Raw genomic sequence first — 20,416 nt, 5'->3', positions numbered from 1 at the left:
GGTTTTACGCTTGATTTTCCTTGTTTCAGGTTCCCGGGGTATTAAAGTTCAAATTCAGTCAATTGACGAAAAGACGGGACAAACTGGTGAAAAATCGACAAAAGCTACTCATTGGGTGTCAGTCGCGACTAGCAAGAAGTGAGGTCGCGACCACGACTTGAAGATTTGGCAGAATCTATGTTTTTCGAGATTTGCCTGTAGTCGCGACCAACTTGACCAGGTACGGAAAACATAGTTTTTGACCTAATTCATTTTTTTTCCCAATTGGAGGCACACCTTTCATTCCTATATAAGGAACACGATTCAAAAGGTCAAAGCAAGCAAGAACAGACCTGAAAAGTGAATGAAAGAGAAGAGGAAGCAATCTTGAAGACCCGGAGCGATATCACCATCTAGTTTCTTTCTTTTACCCTCTATCTATCTTTTATGTCTAGTTTTGTTTCAGAATTAATCATGGATGTTTTTATTATTGTTATGAGCTAAATTTCCCATTTAGGGAGGATGATGAATGTTGTTTAAAGTCTTTGCCTAGTTAATGAATAATTGCCATTCCTCCATCTTGATTGAGAAATTATCTAAATTTGTGTTTAATTCCATGTGTAAGCTTGATCACCTTTTACATGTTATATGATCTCAATTCGAAATCTGAAAAGTGAGAATTGAGAATGCTAAAATTGGATAATCTAGGTTTTGATGTGAAACGAAAGTATTTGCACAGCCTTTGTGATAATTAGATTATTGCTTAATGCTGATTTCATGTTAGTTTAATTAAGAGATTAGTTAGAGAACATGTGATTTAGAACCTAAAAGATCTGAAAAGAGTTAGGTTAATTTATAATCTGTCATTCACTTCAAGATAAGGATAGCAATTAGGCATTAACGATTTGGTAAACTAACAACATGATTCTCCTCCCTATTCTCTCATCTTGATTAATATTCATTTGTTTATTTTAAGTTTCCAGAATTATTTTATTCTTTTGAAATCGTAAAAAGTATTAATTTGCCAAATAGAATCATAAGTATAATTTAGTAGTAATTAATTAAATTTTCTGTGGTTCGAACTCACTTGCGTGAGTTTACTACTTGATTGCGTATACTTGCGTACTATTTTTAATTTTCGTAACAACTATACTATGTAGCTTGATGAAAATACAAATCGCAATTGCACTGTAAAAAATCTCAAATCGTATTTTTTGTGCGGTGTAGTGCGGCTCGGGCGATTTGTCACCCTAGACCCTATATGGCCACACTACCAAAAGAAAGACTCTTCACATTTTCTAAAAACATTTTCTTCTTGCGTTTCGTTTTGCCACCAAAACGTTTCGTATAAAAACTCAAACACATATATATACTACTCTCTCTCTCTCTCTCCTCTATCCCCGTACTCGGCGACAGACACTTCGGTTTAAGAACTCTCTCCGAACGACGCCGTTTTCGATCCTCAACTCAGGTTCGTCTCTTCTCTTATTCACATTTCCATTCCCTTCTTCTTCGTTTCAGCATTTTTTTTTGCTCTTCTAGGGTTTATTGTTCCCAACTTCTAGGTTTTAACTCTTTCCTAGGGTTTTGGTGGATTGTTTTCTTGTGCTTCCGCTTAAGGTATGTTTGGATCTGAATGCTTTGGTATTTCAACTGCTAATCGTTTCTTTGCTGTCGTTGCTTGGTAACTTTGTTAAGCAACGGTTTTGGAATAGATATTCATACATATGTTCCCCTGTTTCGTTTAGATTCTTGTTATTGACAGTATGTTAGTATCTACAATGATATGTTAGTTTGTTTCAGTTGTTGTTTCTGAAAAGATTTATTCTTTTTTTGAATTAATTAGGGTTTAGTGTACTTGGTTGTAATTTGAAGATGATATCTATTACTGAATGAATATTGTTGCTATTTGTGAATATTGGGCTTGCTTATTGGATGAATATGATGAGCTAAAGATGTATTGGAGTGGTTATTTTGCTGGGGATTTATCTAAAGATATTTTTTTGTGTTCTTGCAGTTTGTGCACTATTCAAAATAAAGAAATTGTACGTTAATTATGGGTGATAGTGAAACTGTTGTTGCTCATACAACTTCCATGTCGGGATTTGTAGCAGCAGGCTATAATAGCTCCACCGGCTATGCCGATGAGAGCTCAAATGTTGCTTCTGCCGATGAAATATCTACTTCCACAGCTTCTGCCATTGCAGCTTTTTCTGCTGATGATGGTTCTAATGCTAGTGAAAAGAATGATTATAATTCTCTAATGCAAGCATCTGAAGCCAGTACAGGTGTTGAAGCCATGGATTCATCCCAAGCTACTGGCTATGATACTTCTGTGAATGGAACTGCTGAAAATGGAACTGTGACGGATAACTTGGGTGGAGCTATGGATGCTCAACAGTATGTGGACGGTACTGGTATGTCTTTTTGGGAATGTTACATTATAATTTTGCTTCATAAGTGGGATTGCTGTGGTTTTTTATTTATTTACTTTTTCCAGCTAATTGACATCTTTGAGCAAGTTTGCTCTTGAGCACGTAGTACTGATATGTAACAATTTGTTACGATGGATATTTGTTCCTTTTAAGGTCTCTCACTATCTCTGTTTGTTTGTTTTTTTAGTTACCTTGTTTTATTTTGTATTTTTGTGACCCTTTTAAACTGGCTAGATTGGATATTACTTTTCAAGTTTACCTTCAATAATTCTATGTATGTTTAATTTCAGCTATGTCTTCTGAAGAAGAAAGGTTGTGGAACATCGTGAAGGCAAATTCTTTAGATTTTAATGCCTGGACTGCTTTGATTGAAGAGACAGAGAAAGTAACAGAGGTTAAGTCCATTTCTTCTTGTTGCAGCTATTTAACTGTAACAAAATAACTTAGCATTTCAGAATGGAATCCACATTTAAGTAAATTGTTGGTACTCGTGTTAGCTTTAATCAACTTCATACACTTGATAGCACAATTTTATATTATTACCTCAATATACAACTTTGTCAGAATTATTTATGTATTTAATCTCTCTAGCCTTAGAACTTTAGGGTTGAAGCATGGCCATTTTTTCTTCTTCTTGGACTCTTCTGCTAGCCAGAAATATAAGTAAAGTTCAATTGCTTCTCTTAAACCCTCGATATGTACATTATGCTCTTGTATTGCAATTGGATGATCTAGTTTAGTGTTTGTATCATTCTTATGCACATAAATTTATCATTAAGATATAAATTTTTCACAAAATTCATTAATATATAAAATATATGATAAATCTTCGACTCCCATGTACTTTTGATCAAAGAGCTGTCTATTTAATACAACTTCAATCCTTTCTTTGCTGTTAACAGTTTCTGTTATTATATATATCTTATATCCATAGGTCTTTGGATTGAAACTGACTTATTCACTCATATCTCTTGTGCAGAACAACATATTGAAAATCAGAAAAGTTTATGATGCATTTTTAGCAGAGTTTCCATTGTGTTATGGTTATTGGAAGAAGTATGCTGATCATGAGGCTCACTCGGGTTCTATTGATAAAGTTGTTGAGGTTTATGAGCGAGCTGTTCAGGGAGTTACCTATTCAGTCGACATCTGGCTGCATTACTGCATATTTGCAATAAGCACTTATGGAGACCCAGAAACTGTTAGAAGGTATTAGAAGTCTATTTACTACTTATTAGTACTGGTCTTGCATTGGGAATTCATGAGCACATGATGTTTTCAGTTGCAAGGGTCTGGTTCCTTTCTTTGTTTTGTTTTTGCTATTCTCTCCTCTCTTTAACAAAACTTGTGCTGCCTTTCTAACATATTTGGGTACCCCTGCAACAGTGGTTCCTCACTTATAAGGCGAAAAGATTTCATGGAAATATGCTTTTTGAATTATTTTTCTTCTAATATGCAACGCCCTTATCTACAGTGTAGTCAAAAACTTTTTAGGATTAAGCCATTTGTTTCAATTAAATTTTGTTAGACCCTAATTTACCTTTTTTGTCTCCCCTTCCCTGTGGTTGCTTGAGTCATTAGTAATTAGTCATCAATGCATTATGGCTGTTTTTAACATTGACTCCGAAGTGCATCTTAATGCAATCTGCTGCTGAGAAGATCTCGTCAAGTTAAGGGCTAAGATGGCCTCTATCACTGCTCCATTTCTCGGACATAGTATGATTTTTTTTCAGGAAGGTAATGCAGCATTTGGAAGTGTCGTGTGCTGTTAAGAGTGAATTGTTCCTTCAACATTACTGCCACTCTCTCCCTTTTATGGATGTGTTTGTATGAACTGATTGATACTTGTTTCATAATTGTGCTTCATGTTCGTATGGCTTTTCAGGTTTTTTGAGCGAGCACTTGCTTATGTTGGAACAGATTACCTTTCCTTCCCTCTCTGGGATAAGTATATTGAGTATGAATATATGCAGCAGGATTGGAGTCAACTTGCCATGATTTATACTAGAATTTTAGAGAATCCAAATCAACAACTGGACCGCTATTTTAACAGGTAGCCTCTTTTATTTGTTCGGCTCTGTTGTGTTACTATTTATTTTCTTCATTTTTATGGATCTTGTCATTTTTTTTTAAAATATTAGTACTCATGATTTTTTTTGTGTAACACGTGGTAATGATGACAGCTTTAAAGAATTGGCTGGTAACCGGCCTCTGTCAGAACTGAGGACTTCTGAAGAGGCTGCTGCTGCTGCACCTTCAGAAGCTGCTCCTGTAGCAGATGTGCCTTTGGAGGAAACTGTTGCTGACCAAGTAGACGGAGAAGAGGTCCATACTGATGGTGCAGATCCATCTGTTAAAGCTGGCTCAACAGATGCTGAGGAGTTGGAGAAGTACATTGCCGTTAGAGAGGAGATGTATAAGAAAGCTAAAGAGTTTGATTCAAAGATCATTGGTTTTGAAACAGCTATCAGGAGGCCCTACTTTCACGTGCGCCCCCTTAATGTCGCAGAACTTGAAAATTGGCACAACTACCTGGATTTTATAGAAAGAGAAGGAGATTTGAACAAGGTATTTGAGCTGTGTATTTTTTATACCTGATTACATCTTTATTATGTAGTTTTTAGTAGTTGTACTGTTATTGTATTGACTTACAGTTAAGTAATATTGCTGCTTCATATGCTTTATTGGCTAAATCGTTGGACGAAGCAACCTTTTTTTAACGGGAAATTGAACTGAGACTAAAGCATGGGCCTTCCATAAGATTTCTTTAAGGCTAAGTATTTCAAACCTTCATTTGTCTGAGTGGACGTTCTAGGTTCATGATGTGTTTGTATGGTAATTTATTACTTTTAAAGTTCCAATGTTATGTATGCAGGTATCTTATGTTCCTAACCTATCTGTCAGGCAAGGAGGGTCCCTCTTTCATATTTGAGGGGCTTCTCTGTTCCACTAACGGAGTACTTCTTGTGCATATCTCCTATGGTTTTTTTAATATCTTTTTTTATTATTTTATCGTCTGTTGGTGCAAGAACGAATAGAACAATTTGTTTTATCTTTGTTATTGTTGAATCAGGTTGTCAAGCTGTATGAAAGATGCCTAATTGCATGTGCAAATTACTCCGAGTACTGGATTCGATATGTTTTGTGCATGGAAGCCAGTAAAAGTTTGGATCATGCCAATAATGCACTTGTTCGTGCAACCCAAGTTTTTGTTAAGGTGAGATTCTGTCTTTTTATACTTGATCTCCGCCCCAGCTAGTTGAAATGCTATGTGATTTTTAGGTATTGGACAAACTTTATTTAAAATTTAGGATGACAACTTCAATGTTTTTTTTGGTTGTCATGTTATCTTATGTTACACGGCTCTTTGAAAAGTAATGAAGGCTCTTTAAGACTTAATTTGTTGTTTGCAAATTATCGATTTCAGTGCTTTTGAAATAATCTTCAAGTTATTCTTGGGACTGTATCTTCCATAGAGAAGAGGGTATAATATAAGACCAGGGACTGGAGACTCTATTGTTTATTGTCTTGTAAATTTACTCTTACTAATGTCCATACATACTTTCAATGCAATTGTTTTTTACAGAGGCATCCAGAAATTCATCTTTTCGCTGCTAGGCTCAAAGAACAAAGTGGGGACACTGCAGGTGCTCGTGCTGCTTATCAGCTTGTACATTCTGAAATTTCACCAGGGCTTCTAGAAGCAATAATAAAACATGCAAACATGGAACGTCGGCTGGTAAATTTTTTTAATTCAGTTGGTTAATGTTTTAGCAATTTCTTCATGTATATTTTATGTTTGACATGTTTGATTGTTTTATTTCTCAGGGTAATTTGGAAGATGCTTATTCATTATTCGAACAAGCTATTGCCGTTGAAAAAGGAAAAGAACATTCACTGGCGTTACCTATGTTATTTGCTCAATATTCACGGTTTGCATACTTGGTATGGTGGACAACATGGGTTAATTTATATATCTTTTTTTTCTTCATTTTTCTCTCTGCATGCTTGGCTAGTCGGTTGGATACTAGAGTTATTCAATTGTGTTGATATTTATCTATATTTATTTATTTTTTCGAGAAAGAAATCATTACATGTGTTTCAGCTCCCGCTGTTGGTCCGTCAAAAAAAGTTAATGTTGGCAAATTCGTGAGTATTAGAACTTTTTGACAGATGTTTTAGTAGTTTACTCTAAGAAACCAATTTGTGTACTTGATCGTGTTGGCACATGCATGCTTTCTAAGTTTAATCCCATTGATGGTTTATCGCCAAGGTGATGTTGACATTCGTTTTTCGTTTTGTTCTAGGTATCTGGGAATGCTGTAAAAGCTAGGGAAATTCTTGTTGAAGCACTTGAACATGTCCAATTGTCAAAACCTCTTCTCGAGGTGCTCTCTCTGCCCCCTTCTTTTTATGTTTTAGTAATAATCAGACACAAGAAGTGCTATAATGTGTTATATTTTCCTTCTGTGATGTGCAGGCCCTAATACATTTTGAGTCGATACAGTCCCAACCAAAGCAAATTGATTACCTAGAATCATTGGTTCTGAAGTTCATAGAGCCCAACTCTGAGACAACCAACGTTGCAAGTGTTGCCGAAAGAGAAGAGCTGTCTAGCATTTTTTTGGAGGTATGTGTTGAAAACTAGAAAATACTGTAAGATGAATGTATCTTGAATGGCTTAATAGTTGGCTCAGCCTTGCATCCCTTTGCATTTAGTGTGCTGTTAGATTAGAAGAGACACTACATTTCAGTCATTTTCTTTTTCACTGTAATCATCATTATCTTTGATTCCATATATCGGTTTTTTTTAAAAAAAAAATCTTCATCTTCTCTTGGGTTGTGAAATCTGATATTCTCATTTCGGGTCACTAGACCTCCCTCAAATGTGGAAAGAATTTCAGGATCAGTCTGGCGCTTGCTTTGTATTCTTGATCCTGTTATAGCACACACCGTTGCATGCTTCTTCTTATAGAACTATTAATGGTATCTCTACCGTAATTTGGGGATTCTTGTTCTTACTCTCTCTGCTGTTGTGGAAGTTTAGTTTCTCAAAAATTGATTTATTCTGTCTGATAAGTCCACAAAATGATTTTGCAGTTTTTGAATCTTTTTGGAGATGCTCAATCTATCAAGAAGGCCGAGGATCATCACGCGAAGCTCTTCTTACCTCATAGAAGCACAACAGAGTTGAAAAAACGTCACGCTGAGGATTTTCTAGCATCAGATAAAACAAAATTAGCGAAAGCCTACTCTGGTGCTCCTTCACCATCAGCTCAGTCCGTGATGGGAGCATATCCGAATGCACAGAATCAATGGGCTGCTGGTTATGCTGCCCAGCCTCAAGCTTGGCCACCAGCTTCACAAGCTCAGGGACAGCAATGGAACCCCGGCTATACCCAACAGGTAAGATCACTATTTACTCTGGCTCTCATACAGTGCTTATGGCGGTGCTTACAGTTTAAATCTTTCTGTAATAGGCTGCTGCATATGGCGGTGCATACAGTGCTTACGGTAGCAGCTACACCGCTCCACAAGTACCTGCTGCTGCAGCGGTGCCTCAGAGTGCTGCTGCTGCTGCAGCATATGCCGCTTATCCTCCTACATATCCTGCTCAGGTTTTTAATTTTACTTTCATTTCGGTTCATCTGTTCCATTAATCTTTTCGGTACCCTTTTAACGCCTAATACCTCGTTGCATTTTCAGCAGACATACCCACAAAGCTATGCACAGCCCACAGCAGCAGCTGCTGCTGCAACAGTTGCTTCGGTACAGCAACCGGCTTCAGCGACCCAGGCCTATTACAGCGGTTACTATTAAGACGGAAAAAATGTTTTCGGGCAGTTTTTTTGCCACCTGTAATCACTTTTTTTTCGTCTTTTCTTTGTTCCCAGTCTTATTTAGGACTTTTTTTTTGGGTTGAAACATGGGTATGTAGCTAAATGCAGATCTTAGGAGAGTTAAAAGGAAAAGAAAAAAAAGGATGAGTTAGTGTGTCAGTGGCCTTTGTATTTCATTCATATCAAGCTTACTATCTTTTTGAAAGTATTAAACGTCTTGTGATGAAGTCAAAATCGATCCCATTAACAACATAATTTTCACTTAGATAAACGATCAAGAGAGCTAAATATAGTTAAGGTTAAATAGCAATATAAGTATTTAAAATTTTAAGTTTCTAAGCTGTATAAATTTTATTTTTAGTGGTATTAATTACTTAGGTGGCGTTTGGTAATAATTTTTTAATCAGTTTTTTGTTTTTAAAAGTGGAGAAGTGAAAATATTTTTCAAAAACATGTTCTATAAAACTGTTTTTATTTTTCGATTTTATAATTAAAAATTAAAATTTTAAAAACAAAAAAAATCACTTTTAATATTTTTTTAAACAGTTTTTTTTTTTAATCAATCTTTTGGATTACAACCAGACCCGGACCGAAATTCCCTCATCACGTCCTTGACGCTGAGCCCGGTTTCTGACCAACGAATCCGAATTCAACTCCGGATCTTGACCCGACTTAAATTAAATTAAAAAAATAAAAATGAAAATGAGCTCTACAGAACATACTTTTATTTTCTGTTTTTAAAATTGAAAAACAAGAGTGGTTACAGAACGCATTTTTGTTTTTTAAAAACAAAAATTTTAATTTCATTTTGTAATTAAAAAATTAAAAAACAAAAGTGTTACCAAACGACACCTTAATGTTTGTTAAATTGTAATGTTTTTTTAAGTTGTATTTTGTTTTGAATTATTTTGAATTTATTAAACAAATATCTGAAAGTAATTGATACTACATGTTTAGAGTCAACGATTTAGAATATGGTATGTTTTGTTTAAAACAATAACAGAGTTTTGATTGTTAAAATTAAAAAAAAAAATTATAGTTTACAAACATTGAATATTTATACAATTAAAAATAAATATTGTATTCATCAAAAGAACTTATTCTATAATTAATAACTAATAAGTTACTAATTTAGTAAAAAAAAAATAGTCTTGTATTACTATTTTTTTAAAAAAGCCTTTTGAGTTTATATTTGTAAAATATGGAAAGAGTAAGTAGATTCTTTGGTACCATTTATGGTTCCAAATTAAAATTCAATTTCTATTCCATATTTGGGTGTGTGAAGGCTTTTCTATACCTTTATTAGATTTAATTTTGCTTTTTCTTTTCTTTTATACTAGTTTTGTCCCATTTCTCAACAAAAATTACTTGAGTTAGATCAGCAAAATATAAATAAAAAATGAGAAAAAAATAACATCGAAGACTTTTTTTATTTATACTTTTATAATTGATATTTTATTTATTTATATTTTTATAATTAATTTTTTATTCATTTATAAAAATAAACATAGCATAATCTCGAAATAGAAACAACATAACATCAAAATATATTTATATATATATTTTATAAAATAAATATAAGATAACCTCGAAATGGAAATAGCATAATTTTAAAATGGAAATAATTTTTATAAAAATAAAAATATATATATAAAAATTAAAAATTATAATTACTATATATTAAAAATTAAAATAAATAATGAAATTTTTACATAGATAAAAAATTTAGAAAAATTACAAAAGTATGTTGACACTGGTAAATTTTCATTTTTACAGTTTAAACTTTTTTATTTATAAAAATACGGACTTTAGTATAAATAATAAACTATTTTTTTGCTATTTTATAATTTATTTATAGTTGTCATAATGCTAATTTTCTCATTATTTTTTAGTTGTTTTATAGTTTATTTATAGGTTGCGTTGATGTTGATTTATTATTGTTTTTCATTTATTTTTTTACTTTTTGCTGAGAAGTCGCATTTTTATAATTTGAAAACTTTAAATTGTATTTTTATAAATAAAGAATTTAATAAAACTATAATAGGTATAATATAAATCAATCGAATTATAAATATTCATAAAATATATATAGATAGATTTTTTTTTTTACTTTTATATATTTTCAATTTTCTCATTTATTTTTACATCTCAAACTCATCTCCCTGAACTCATAGTATTCTCGAGTTTATTTTTTTTTTCTATTGGGTGAGTTTCAAGATTTTGAATTAATCAGCGTCAACATATCAAATGTTATCACGAGAATGGTCATATTAATTAACAACTATTATTATATACTTTACTACATCACCATACATGTGTGGTTTCCAACCACGTCCAAGTAACTAGAACATGATTAAACAATCATATACAATCCATCGATTAAATACTATTTTACCGAAACTATCATATTCAACAGTTTTAATACAATTAATTCAACAAATCTCACTAAGTACTCAAACCATATAAAAAGTACAAGTATAAAGTATAACTATTTTTTCTTACCTCAATCCGATATCTTCTAGGCCCTATTTACAATTAGCAACCCCTTGAATATTTTCGTAACTATATTTAAATTATTATTTTTAAGTTGTATCCAAAAATCAACATGATACAAGATTCTAAAGAAATTGTTTTAATAAAATATCCATAATTATATTTTAGATTTTGTAGTTTCATTTGTATTAGTTTTACTAGTAATCAAAATAAATGAAATAGTGACATGTATATAGCCACAAAGTATAAACCTACAATGATTTATAAGTGGTGTGGGATTTTTTTAAAAAAAAAATCACCAAAGTTAAATCATCCAATTAAAAAAAAAATAACATCAAATAATTTTTTAGGACGACACATCATCTCTTTTAAATATGTATATTATAATATAGAAACTTTCTAAACTTGAAACAATGAAAAACAAAAATAACAAAAGTTGGAACAATGAGAAAAACTTACAATAGAGAATATTAAAATGTTATATGATATAAAAGGATTAACTTTAACTTTCATATAAATAAAATGTAAAATAATTAAAATAAACATAATTTAATAATATTTACCGTATTTTTTGAAAACACTATAACAAAATATTAAACTAAAAAAATTAAGAAAAAAACAAAATAATATTTTTACGTAATTGAAACATTAATGAGTTTTAGTCTAATTTTATTAACTATTGGCTATAGAATGTATTCTCTCGTTATGAACCACTAAATTTTCGAACCGTTTATATGGACGAGATACGTAATACTTATAGATAGACATATATGCTGGGTCGGATAGATCTAGGTTGTTTTAAGATTTTGAGTGATTAAACTTCAAAACCTACTAATAGGGAAGTTACATTATTTAATAATATAATTTGAATTATTTGACGTGGTAGGTGAGCCCCGATTCCAAGGATTTGCCTTCTGTATGATGTAGTATTATTGACAGTGACAAGTTTGAGGCGCAAGCTATCATTAGGAAAGAAATGTTAGAGTAGTGGGTGTCTCTTTTAAAAGGTGATCTCCTCTTTGTCGTGTGCATTTCTAAAGTCTAACAGAAGGGACAGTCACGAGATTTCTCGATATCGCGTCATAGACATACCATGTAAGCTACTTTCTGGATGACGGGTAATCCTAAACAACCCTTTGAATTCTTCTCCCAGATATCTCATGAGAGCATCCTTATTAGTTTTTCTCATCTCTTTAGTTTTATATATCTTCTTTGTCTTAAACTTGCAGGCTTAAGAGAAGTTACACCATATTCAGACTTCGTTTTATTTTTACCTTTATTTTTATAATTTTTAAGATATACCTACTTTTATAAATGATTTCCACATTATATCCCTTAAGTTAATTTAAATTATGCTAAACTTAAGTGAAAAATGAAAGTATATTAGACAACTCACTTACAAAAATAGATACTTTTTAATAAAATACAATATAAGAATATTTTTAATTAATAGATACAAAAAAAAATATTCATCAATTATCCCTCGAAATTCGAATAACAATAACTATTACAAATTATTACAAAAAAAAAATTATATTTAAATTATGAATTTTAATTAATAAATAATTATTATAAATAAAAGAATAACTAATTACATATAAATAATAAATTATATTGAATTTTCAAAAAAAAAAATAAAATAAATTATATTGAAAAATAAAATATGTAATTAGGGTATAACATAAATCAATCAAAACCAACTCATAAAATCATTATTTATAACTTAATTATTATTATTATTATTATTATTATTATTATTATATATTTATAGATAGATTTGTTTTACCTTTTATATACCTCTCTCTCTCACTACGAACTCACCACAGTTTCGCATGTTCTGCAAACCCTTGGGTTTTAGAGGATTTCGTCTGTTCATGCTTCATTCTTTCTAGATTTTGAATAAATCTGTGCCCTTAACCATGTCGAATGCGTATCCGGGTCCTGTCAGTGCTGTTCAGGTTCGATTTTTCTTTTTAAATGTTTGAAAAAAATCCAATCTTTACGTGTGAATTTACATTTGGAGCGTGTTGATGGATTTATGTATATTTATGTTTGGTTTTGGATTGGATTATTCAGGTAGGCTCCTACTTTGTGGGACAGTACTATCAAGTTCTTCAACAGCAACCCGATCTAGTTTATCAGTTTTACACTGAATCAAGCTCTATGGTTCGCATCGATGGCGATTTAACTGATACTGTTTCTGAAATGCTGGTAATATTTTGTTTGGATTGTATTTGTTGAATTCCATATCGTTAGTTGAAATAAATATAAATTAATTGGTTCTCTGTTTATTTAATTAGAAATTAAGAATAAATTTGAAAATTTTCTTTGTTGAATCAGAAAAAACAAAATTTGAAAATTTTACCTAAGAGTACCAATAATTGTTTGTTTATTGTTTGTGGATTTGATTGTTGAGATTTACTAAGAACAAATGAGAAAATTTTCCTCAGTTGAATCAGAAAAAACAAATATTGAAAATTTTACCAAAGAGCACCAATGCGTTTCTGTTTATTGTTTGTAGATTTGATTGTTTTGATTTGTTTGACTTTATGTTTGTTGGGTTTTTTTGTTTGATTGTTTTTGCAGCAAATTCATTCAGTTATTATGTCTCTGAATTTTACTGCTATAGAGATTAAGACAATCAATTCTCTTGAGTCTTGGAATGGAGGTATACTCGTGGTGGTTTCGGGTTCTGTTAAAGCAAAGGACTTTGCTTTTAGGAGAAATTTTATCCAAACCTTTTTCTTGGCTCCTCAAGAGAAAGGTTATTTTGTTCTCAATGATGTATTTCAGTACATTAATGATGAAACAATTTACCAGCAGCATCAAACACCCGAGCTTTCCGAAAGCAAATTTGATTCCCAAGTGAACATTCCTAGCCCTCATCCCGAGCCACCAGGTCAGTTGAACAATAAATAGGGGGTTTTGTTTCGTCGAAAACTGTTCTGTTTTTCTCGGGTCTAAATTAGAGCTTTTTTTGCAGTTTCTGACTATGATTTGGAGGAAGAGGCCAGGGATTATGTCAATTCTGTTCATATTGAAGATGATCCAGTTGATGTATACAGTGTCCCGGAGCAACAACAAGAGGAAGTGGAAACAGAAGTTGTGGTGGAAGAAAGTCCGGTAGAAGAAGCATCTGCTCCATTTGAAACTGTGGCTAATGCTGTACAAGAAGCCCAATCGGTGGCAGTGGAAGAACCTGTTGGAGAATCTGTTAAGAAAACATATGCTTCGATTGTATGTACTTAGTACCTGGGCCTTAATCTTTAAATTTCACTATTTTATTGTTTCGAGTATGTATATTTAATTATTTCGTTTATAAATGATTGCGAATTGGTAGTTGCTCGCCAAAGGGCAGTCTGCACCTTCAAATGCACCTCCAGCTGCACCTCCCGTTGCACCTTCAGTCGCACCTCAAACTTCTTTTACGGGAACCCAAGCTTCTTCAGATTGGAACCATCAGTATGTTGAGCAACAATCGTACTCTCCATCGCCAGTTGTGCCTGATTCTGGAGTGGAGGCAGCGGATGAAGGCTATGGCTTTGATGATGAAGGTTAAATTCTTTTCTCTTTGTCATCTTATTTTTGTATTAATGTTGCATTTCTAGGGAATTTTCCAAGTATGATATTTTAGCGTATGAGAAAGGATTGAGTTTCTACCCAAATGTGTAAATTCGATTAAGATCTGTAAAGACTTCGACAAAATGCTTTGAAAACTTGATCTCTTCTATTTGGTTGAGATGGCTAATACTGCAGTTAGCTTGTTTTTTAAAGTTCCGTATTTTGAACTCGTTAAAACCAGGTGAACCGAAATCTGTCTACGTGAGAAACTTGTGTCCTGATATAACTGAAGAGGAGATTGAGGAAGAATTTAAGTACTTTGGCCGCATTAAGCCTGATGGGGTGTTCATCAGGAGCCGCAAGGTTGAAATTCATTCTATACTTTTTAGACATTTTACCTAATATCCTTCAAGAAACTACAAATTTAATTGATTTGTGCAGGACATTGGACTCTGCTATGCTTTCGTCGAGTTTGAAGATATTCTTGGCGTTCACAATGCACTCAAGGTTTGTTCAAATGAATGTCCCGTTCTTTCAGATAGTATTGTTATGTGTTTCAGACAATTTAAAATCTTGTGTTGTTTAGGCATCGCCCATTCAATTAACTGGAAGGCAAGTTTATATCGAGGAGCGTAGACCTAACAGCTATGGCACCGGTATTTCCCGAGGTGGAGCTATTGGAGGAAGTATGTGGCTATACTCTTTTCCTCATCATTTTATTATCATTTCGTTTTGTATGGCAAAAATCCTTTATTTGCTTCATGTTCTTTAATTCGCGTCACTCTAAGATCCCGATAACATGTAGTAACTTGTGTAAAAGAGCCGATTATTAGTTTTCACTATAAACAAATTAAACCCTTCAAACTACACTTTTGTTGGTATCATATCTAAGATGTTTCCGTATCCTCTTTTCATGGTTTTCGGTATTAATTTTGCTTTTTTCATTGGTTGACCAGGACGGGGAAGAGGCAGAGGTGGTTACCAACCAGAGTCCACTAGAGGGCGTTTTGGTGGTAGAAATTTCGGTAGGGGTGGAAACCAGGACAGTGACTACAACAGACCGAGAGGCAATGGTTTCCAATCTCGAGGTTCTCGATAAAAAACCAGAGAGGGGACGAAATCCCTTGTTGGTGGTTGATGATGAAGCATTCTAGGGAGCGGCCGATTCCCGGATGGAATATTTTCCTCCCTGACGGTTTCTAGGAAAAAAATTTATTAGAACTTTTTGAGTGGTGTTTTACTTGAATGGTAACATTTAATTTTTACTCTTTAGCGAGTATTGGTTTGTTTTACCCCTTGAAATGGTTTTTATCATGCAATTTCAAGGGGGGCCTTGTGTTCTGTTTTTAACATATACATATTTAATGATTTTTGCTCATCACATTGTGATTTTTGTTTACTCTGAGTTTACTATGCTCTGCATTGCATATTTCTGTTATCTTAATTGAATTTCAATATTGAAACAAAACAAGCCTTTCATTATTATAAGAGTAATTTGTAGCATAAATTGATAAGTTCAATCCGGACCAAGATGAAGTGTAATTTTATAATTAGTTAGTGATTTCTTATAATATTTATTAAAGGAGTATTATTATTAGGCGCTAATCGTGTCTAATACTTCTTAGATGTGTCGTCTTGCAATTAACTAGTAATATTTCTATAAAGTTATCCTGATATTTATTTGAACCAATAGCGATATTAACACGTAAAAGGATGCTAGACACTATTGTAGCGCTTTAGTATTTCTCTTATTAAAGTAAAATAAGTGGGATTTTATATGGGAAATTTGATTTTCTATGCTTAGAAAATCAAAAAATTTGATTTCTAAACCAATAATTAAAACCCTAAAAAAACTATACCTTTTTTTTCAAAACCCCAAAAATACCCCCAAACTAAAACTATCTCTCTTTCTCTCTCTATCTAGCCGGTCCCAATAATCCCACACCCCAGGTCCGATGGTCGGACCATGGGGTCCGATGGGGTCCGACCAATCGGACCCATCGGACCCCAAGGTCCGACCATCGGACCTCTCTCTTCCTCTCTCTCAAATCGCGGGGAAAAAAAAAAAAAAAAATTAAGCGGGTCGGACCTTCGGTCCGATGGGTCCGACCATCGGACCCATCGGACCCCAAGGTCCGACCATCGGACCCATTCTTCCTCTCTCTCCAGACTCGCGAAAAAAAAAAAAAAAAAAAAATTTCAAAGGCCGATGGTCGGACCTTGGGGGTCCGATGGGTCCGACCATCGGACCCCCAAGGTCCGACCATCGGACCTTTGTCTTCTTCCCTCTCTCAAATCGCAGGAAAAAAAAAAAAAAAGTTTCAGAGAAAATCGCAGGAAGTGGGTGGGGGCGGTCAAGAGTGGGTGGGTGCGATCTAGGGTGGGTGGGTGCGGTCTACCGTCGGTGGGTGGGTGCGGTCTACCGTGGGTGCGGTGGTTCACCGTGGGTGGTGGTCGATCGGCGTTTTGGGTGGAACGCCGGAGGTGGATCGGTTGGATTTGGTGCTTTCTTAGTTGGGTTTCGGGTGGGATTGCTTTGAGAGAGAAAGGAGGAAGAGAGAGAGATGGTTGAGAATAATGAGAGGGGTATTTTTGGGGTTTTGAAAAAAAAAGTATAGTTTTTTTAGGGTTTAAATTATTGGTTTAGAAATCAAATTTTTTGATTTTCTAAGTATAGAAAATCAAATTTCCCTTTTATATTAAGTTGCACCAATAATATTACATCTTACAAAAGTATTAACACGATAAGTTATGTTTTTGGGATTTTTGGTACTAAACTGTTTTTTTGACATATATGATTTTGGTGTTGTATTGAAGGGGGATTTAAGGTCTTTACATACTAATGGGGACTGTAATTACTGAATGTTCCAGTCACACATATTAATAGAAATTACTCTTAGTAATACAGTGACATATTATACACAATAATCTCCATTAATTCACTCAAGTCACATGTACGGATTTGTTGTACCTATATGCATTTCTTTCTTCTAATCCTTTTTGTCTCTTCATTTGGGGTTAACACACATTTTTAAGGCTATACTATAAGAAAGAAGATCATCCCTTCTTTTCTTTCTAAGCAGAAGCTATGGTTCCTTGACGAATATTAGCAGTCATGGCGCGAAGCTCTCCCGCCATATCGTCGTCATCCTCCTCATCTTCATCATCTTCTGTTTCCCAAAGGAAATTTGCATATGCAGCTTGAACATGGCTGAGATTCAAAGACAAACAAAGTTCCAAAAAGTCAACACATTTGACCAAATCATAAGAAATAGAAACACTCAAAAGTCAAAAAATTTATCTTGTAAGAAAAAATCACACAAGTAAGTACTTTGTGTGTACCTGTCTTTTGGAGAAACTTGAATAGCTCTTTCAAAGTAACTTGCAGCTCTTTCTTGGTCATGGTGTAATTCCCATACTATTTTGGCATATTGTGATAACATATCACCTTCTTTAGGATCTGCTAAAATTGCCCTTGAGTAATATTCTTCAGCTCCTTTAAGGTCTCTCTTTGCCTGTCAAAGAAACAAAGTACAATTAAACAACTTGTATTCATGTTTTCGATATTCAGATAGTTTTAAATTAATAGAATGTTTTGAACCCTTGATTTTTATATCGTAAACAAGATATCTTAAATAACTACAATAATAAGAAAACTCGATTATAAAAATGAGTTTTTACCTCATATAGAAACTGAGCATAGTTTCTAAGGAACAAAGGGTTTCCAGGATTTTCCTCAACCAATTTCTTGTAATACTCTTCAAACCCTTGCTTATCCCATTCATTCCCACCTGAACCATATGGACTAAAGTCTCCATTACCACCACCATTGCCATTACCACCACCGCGGCCACCGCCACCACCAACCTCAACAACCCGCATTTTATGAGACACCCTCCTCTCATTTTCTTGTTCAAAACTACTCATACTCCAAATCTTGTCCATACTAGTCATATCATCCTCATTAAAATTCATCATCATCATCACATTCTCCAAACCAAGACCATTGCTTTTCATCTCCCTTTCATCAACATCTTCTTCTAACTCTTCTCTTTCATCATCATCATCATCATCTTCATATTCATTCTTACCATTAGAATTTCGAAATGAGAAAGAAGGTATGGTTTGAAGCATCAAGCACTTAGGCCTCCTTGGAAACATTTTGGTAACTGGTAACTCGTAACCTAATAATCCCTCTAAGTTACCTTCAGATTGAGTTCTTTCCAAGCAATTTTTCTTAACTTGGCTATCAATTGGTGAGGAATTTGAAGAAACTGAAGAGAGATTTAGATACCCATTTTGAAGAAAACCAAATTTGTTGTTGGGACTATTGTGACTATTATTATTATTATTTGAATTATTATAAATAGTCATAATATTATTTGGACTTTCAGCAAAAGATTGGAGAAGGGATCCAAGAACTGGTGTTGATGAACTCCTAAGCAGCATAGTTTGAATCTTATCTTGTTCTGTAAAAACAAAAAATCAAATTTTGACAAACAATCTCAAACATTATCAAACAATTAAAGAAAAGATTCAATTTTTAAGGTAAAAACAAACATACCCTTTTGAGATTTCCTCAAAAAATCAGCCAAAGAAAAGATTATCCAAACCAAAGAAAAACCCTTTTCTTAAAGAGATATTATTTGAAAGGTGGGAATAGATATATAATTATTGTAATTATATTTAAAGAAAATATCTTTAGAGAAAGTGGGAATCAAGGCAAGAAAAAATATCTCTTCCTTCTTGGCTGGACCCAGAAAAGCAAGCTCTTTTATTTATTTATTTATTTCTAAGAGATATTAAAATTGGGAAAAAAAAAAAAAGAAGAAAATGAAATGAATGGATGGCCACACATTTGTATGATCAAAAAATATGAACCCTTTGATTCTCCTAAATATAAAAATCTGTTCTTTTTTTGAACCCCAAATGAGAGAGAGAAGTATGAGTTGTGATCCAAAAATATTCAATGATTGAAAGCAAAATAGAAAAGGTCCCACGTTTTAAATGTTTCCAAAAAATAAAAAATTTGTAGGTTTTTGTTGTGTTTTATTGTCCGTACAATTTGTTTGTTACTAATTATGGTGTGTGTGTTTTTTTTTAACCGCGTCAGCTTTTCTATACGTCGTCGTTTTGTTGAACTTCCTTTAATGTTATTATTTTTGGGAATATATCTCGTTTTTTCGTTGCCATAATTTAACTATATCCATTTTTTTAGCATAATGTTTCTTTGAATTTATTGTATTTGGCATTTTGAGTATGTGAGAATGTTTTTTTAGAAATTAAGTTGTTGAATTTTAACAATATGATTTCAACTAAATAATTCATAATTTTTTTTTAGATTATTCAATGTATAATGTGATATATGTAGGTGTATAATTTAAGTAATGTCTATTTTTGTTTTATTAAGCGGTCAGTAAATAAAGTCGCTCATGAATTTGCAAAAGCGTCTCTATTTTATTCTGATTGTATTTTCAGTATGAAAAATGTTCCAATTGATTTGTTACCTATGTTAGTGACAGAGTTTGAAGGTTAATAAAATTTGATTTTCCTTTCAAAAAAAAAAAAAATAAATAACTCAACTACTTGATTGAAAAAAGAAATTCTCTCAAAAAAAATCTCCTTAAATATTTAATTGTCTAACAAAAACAACCGAAATTCAAAGATCAGACTCAATAATAATAAACTAACGAACCTTAGAATATTGTCTTTTTTAGACTACTCAAATTTCTATATATTCCATTCACTTATTTGGCATTAGGATTTTTATCAATGTATTTTAATTTGAATTTGGGATATATATTGATTTTTTTTGGTATGATAATGTGAAAATATATTTTTTGTTATTAATATTTGAAGAAATTTTAATCCTTTTTTTTTAATTGACAAGTATATTGTAGTTTTTTTTTTCTTTTTTTGCAATGGTGTATTGTTGTTATAGCAAACTTTTCACTAACTTTAAATATATTTTTTTAAGTGTAAATATTATTTATGTGTTTTACAAAAAATTATGAACTTTTGTTTATTAAAAGAAATTTTTGATCCTAAAATTCTTAAAATAGTACCTGAATTAATTGTTTATCAAATAAAATTTAATAATATTTGAGT

At 32.7% G+C, this 20,416-nt stretch overlaps 3 protein-coding genes across 7 annotated transcripts; 2 read left to right on the top strand and 1 right to left on the bottom strand.

The window, feature by feature from the left end:
* The first annotated feature begins 1,275 nt into the window (after positions 1-1,275).
* LOC115715023 (pre-mRNA-processing factor 39-1) lies at positions 1,276-8,413 on the top strand. Of its 5 annotated transcripts, XM_061114991.1 has the most exons (15): positions 1,314-1,450; positions 1,522-1,599; positions 1,997-2,396; positions 2,705-2,808; positions 3,394-3,623; positions 4,300-4,467; positions 4,598-4,982; positions 5,488-5,631; positions 6,001-6,153; positions 6,243-6,359; positions 6,722-6,802; positions 6,895-7,044; positions 7,515-7,820; positions 7,895-8,032; positions 8,121-8,413. In XM_061114991.1, the coding sequence occupies exons 3-15, from the start codon at positions 2,036-2,038 to the stop codon at positions 8,232-8,234; spliced, it is 2,451 nt and encodes an 816-aa protein (XP_060970974.1). In that variant the 5' UTR covers positions 1,314-1,450; positions 1,522-1,599; positions 1,997-2,035; the 3' UTR covers positions 8,235-8,413. The 5 variants fall into 5 exon arrangements, with proteins under 5 accessions (XP_030499666.2, XP_030499667.2, XP_060970974.1 ...); XM_030643806.2 differs by lacking the exon at positions 1,522-1,599 and having other exon boundaries at positions 1,276-1,450; XM_030643807.2 differs by lacking the exon at positions 1,522-1,599 and having other exon boundaries at positions 1,280-1,450; positions 8,124-8,413.
* A 4,118-nt stretch (positions 8,414-12,531) lies between these two features.
* Positions 12,532-15,707, top strand: LOC115713878 (nuclear transport factor 2). The gene is made up of 9 exons (XM_061114692.1): positions 12,532-12,705; positions 12,824-12,958; positions 13,334-13,646; positions 13,731-13,984; positions 14,088-14,301; positions 14,550-14,671; positions 14,750-14,815; positions 14,895-14,994; positions 15,265-15,707. The coding sequence occupies exons 1-9, from the start codon at positions 12,667-12,669 to the stop codon at positions 15,405-15,407; spliced, it is 1,386 nt and encodes a 461-aa protein (XP_060970675.1). The 5' UTR covers positions 12,532-12,666; the 3' UTR covers positions 15,408-15,707.
* A 1,243-nt stretch (positions 15,708-16,950) lies between these two features.
* On the bottom strand, positions 16,951-19,306 carry LOC115715066 (uncharacterized). The gene is made up of 4 exons (XM_030643859.2): positions 18,873-19,306; positions 17,990-18,777; positions 17,651-17,823; positions 16,951-17,519 (listed from the first exon to the last, which is right to left on the bottom strand). Exons 2-4 carry the CDS (start codon positions 18,755-18,757, stop codon positions 17,384-17,386), a joined length of 1,077 nt encoding a protein of 358 aa, XP_030499719.2. The 5' UTR covers positions 18,758-18,777; positions 18,873-19,306; the 3' UTR covers positions 16,951-17,383.
* Positions 19,307-20,416: the final 1,110 nt, after the last annotated feature.

Source organism: Cannabis sativa, chromosome 4 (assembly GCF_029168945.1).
Source record: "Cannabis sativa cultivar Pink pepper isolate KNU-18-1 chromosome 4, ASM2916894v1, whole genome shotgun sequence".
Taxonomy (NCBI): domain Eukaryota; kingdom Viridiplantae; phylum Streptophyta; class Magnoliopsida; order Rosales; family Cannabaceae; genus Cannabis; species Cannabis sativa.
The sequence above is the reverse complement of the archived record's forward strand: the minus strand, read 5'-3'. Positions and strand labels throughout refer to the sequence as shown.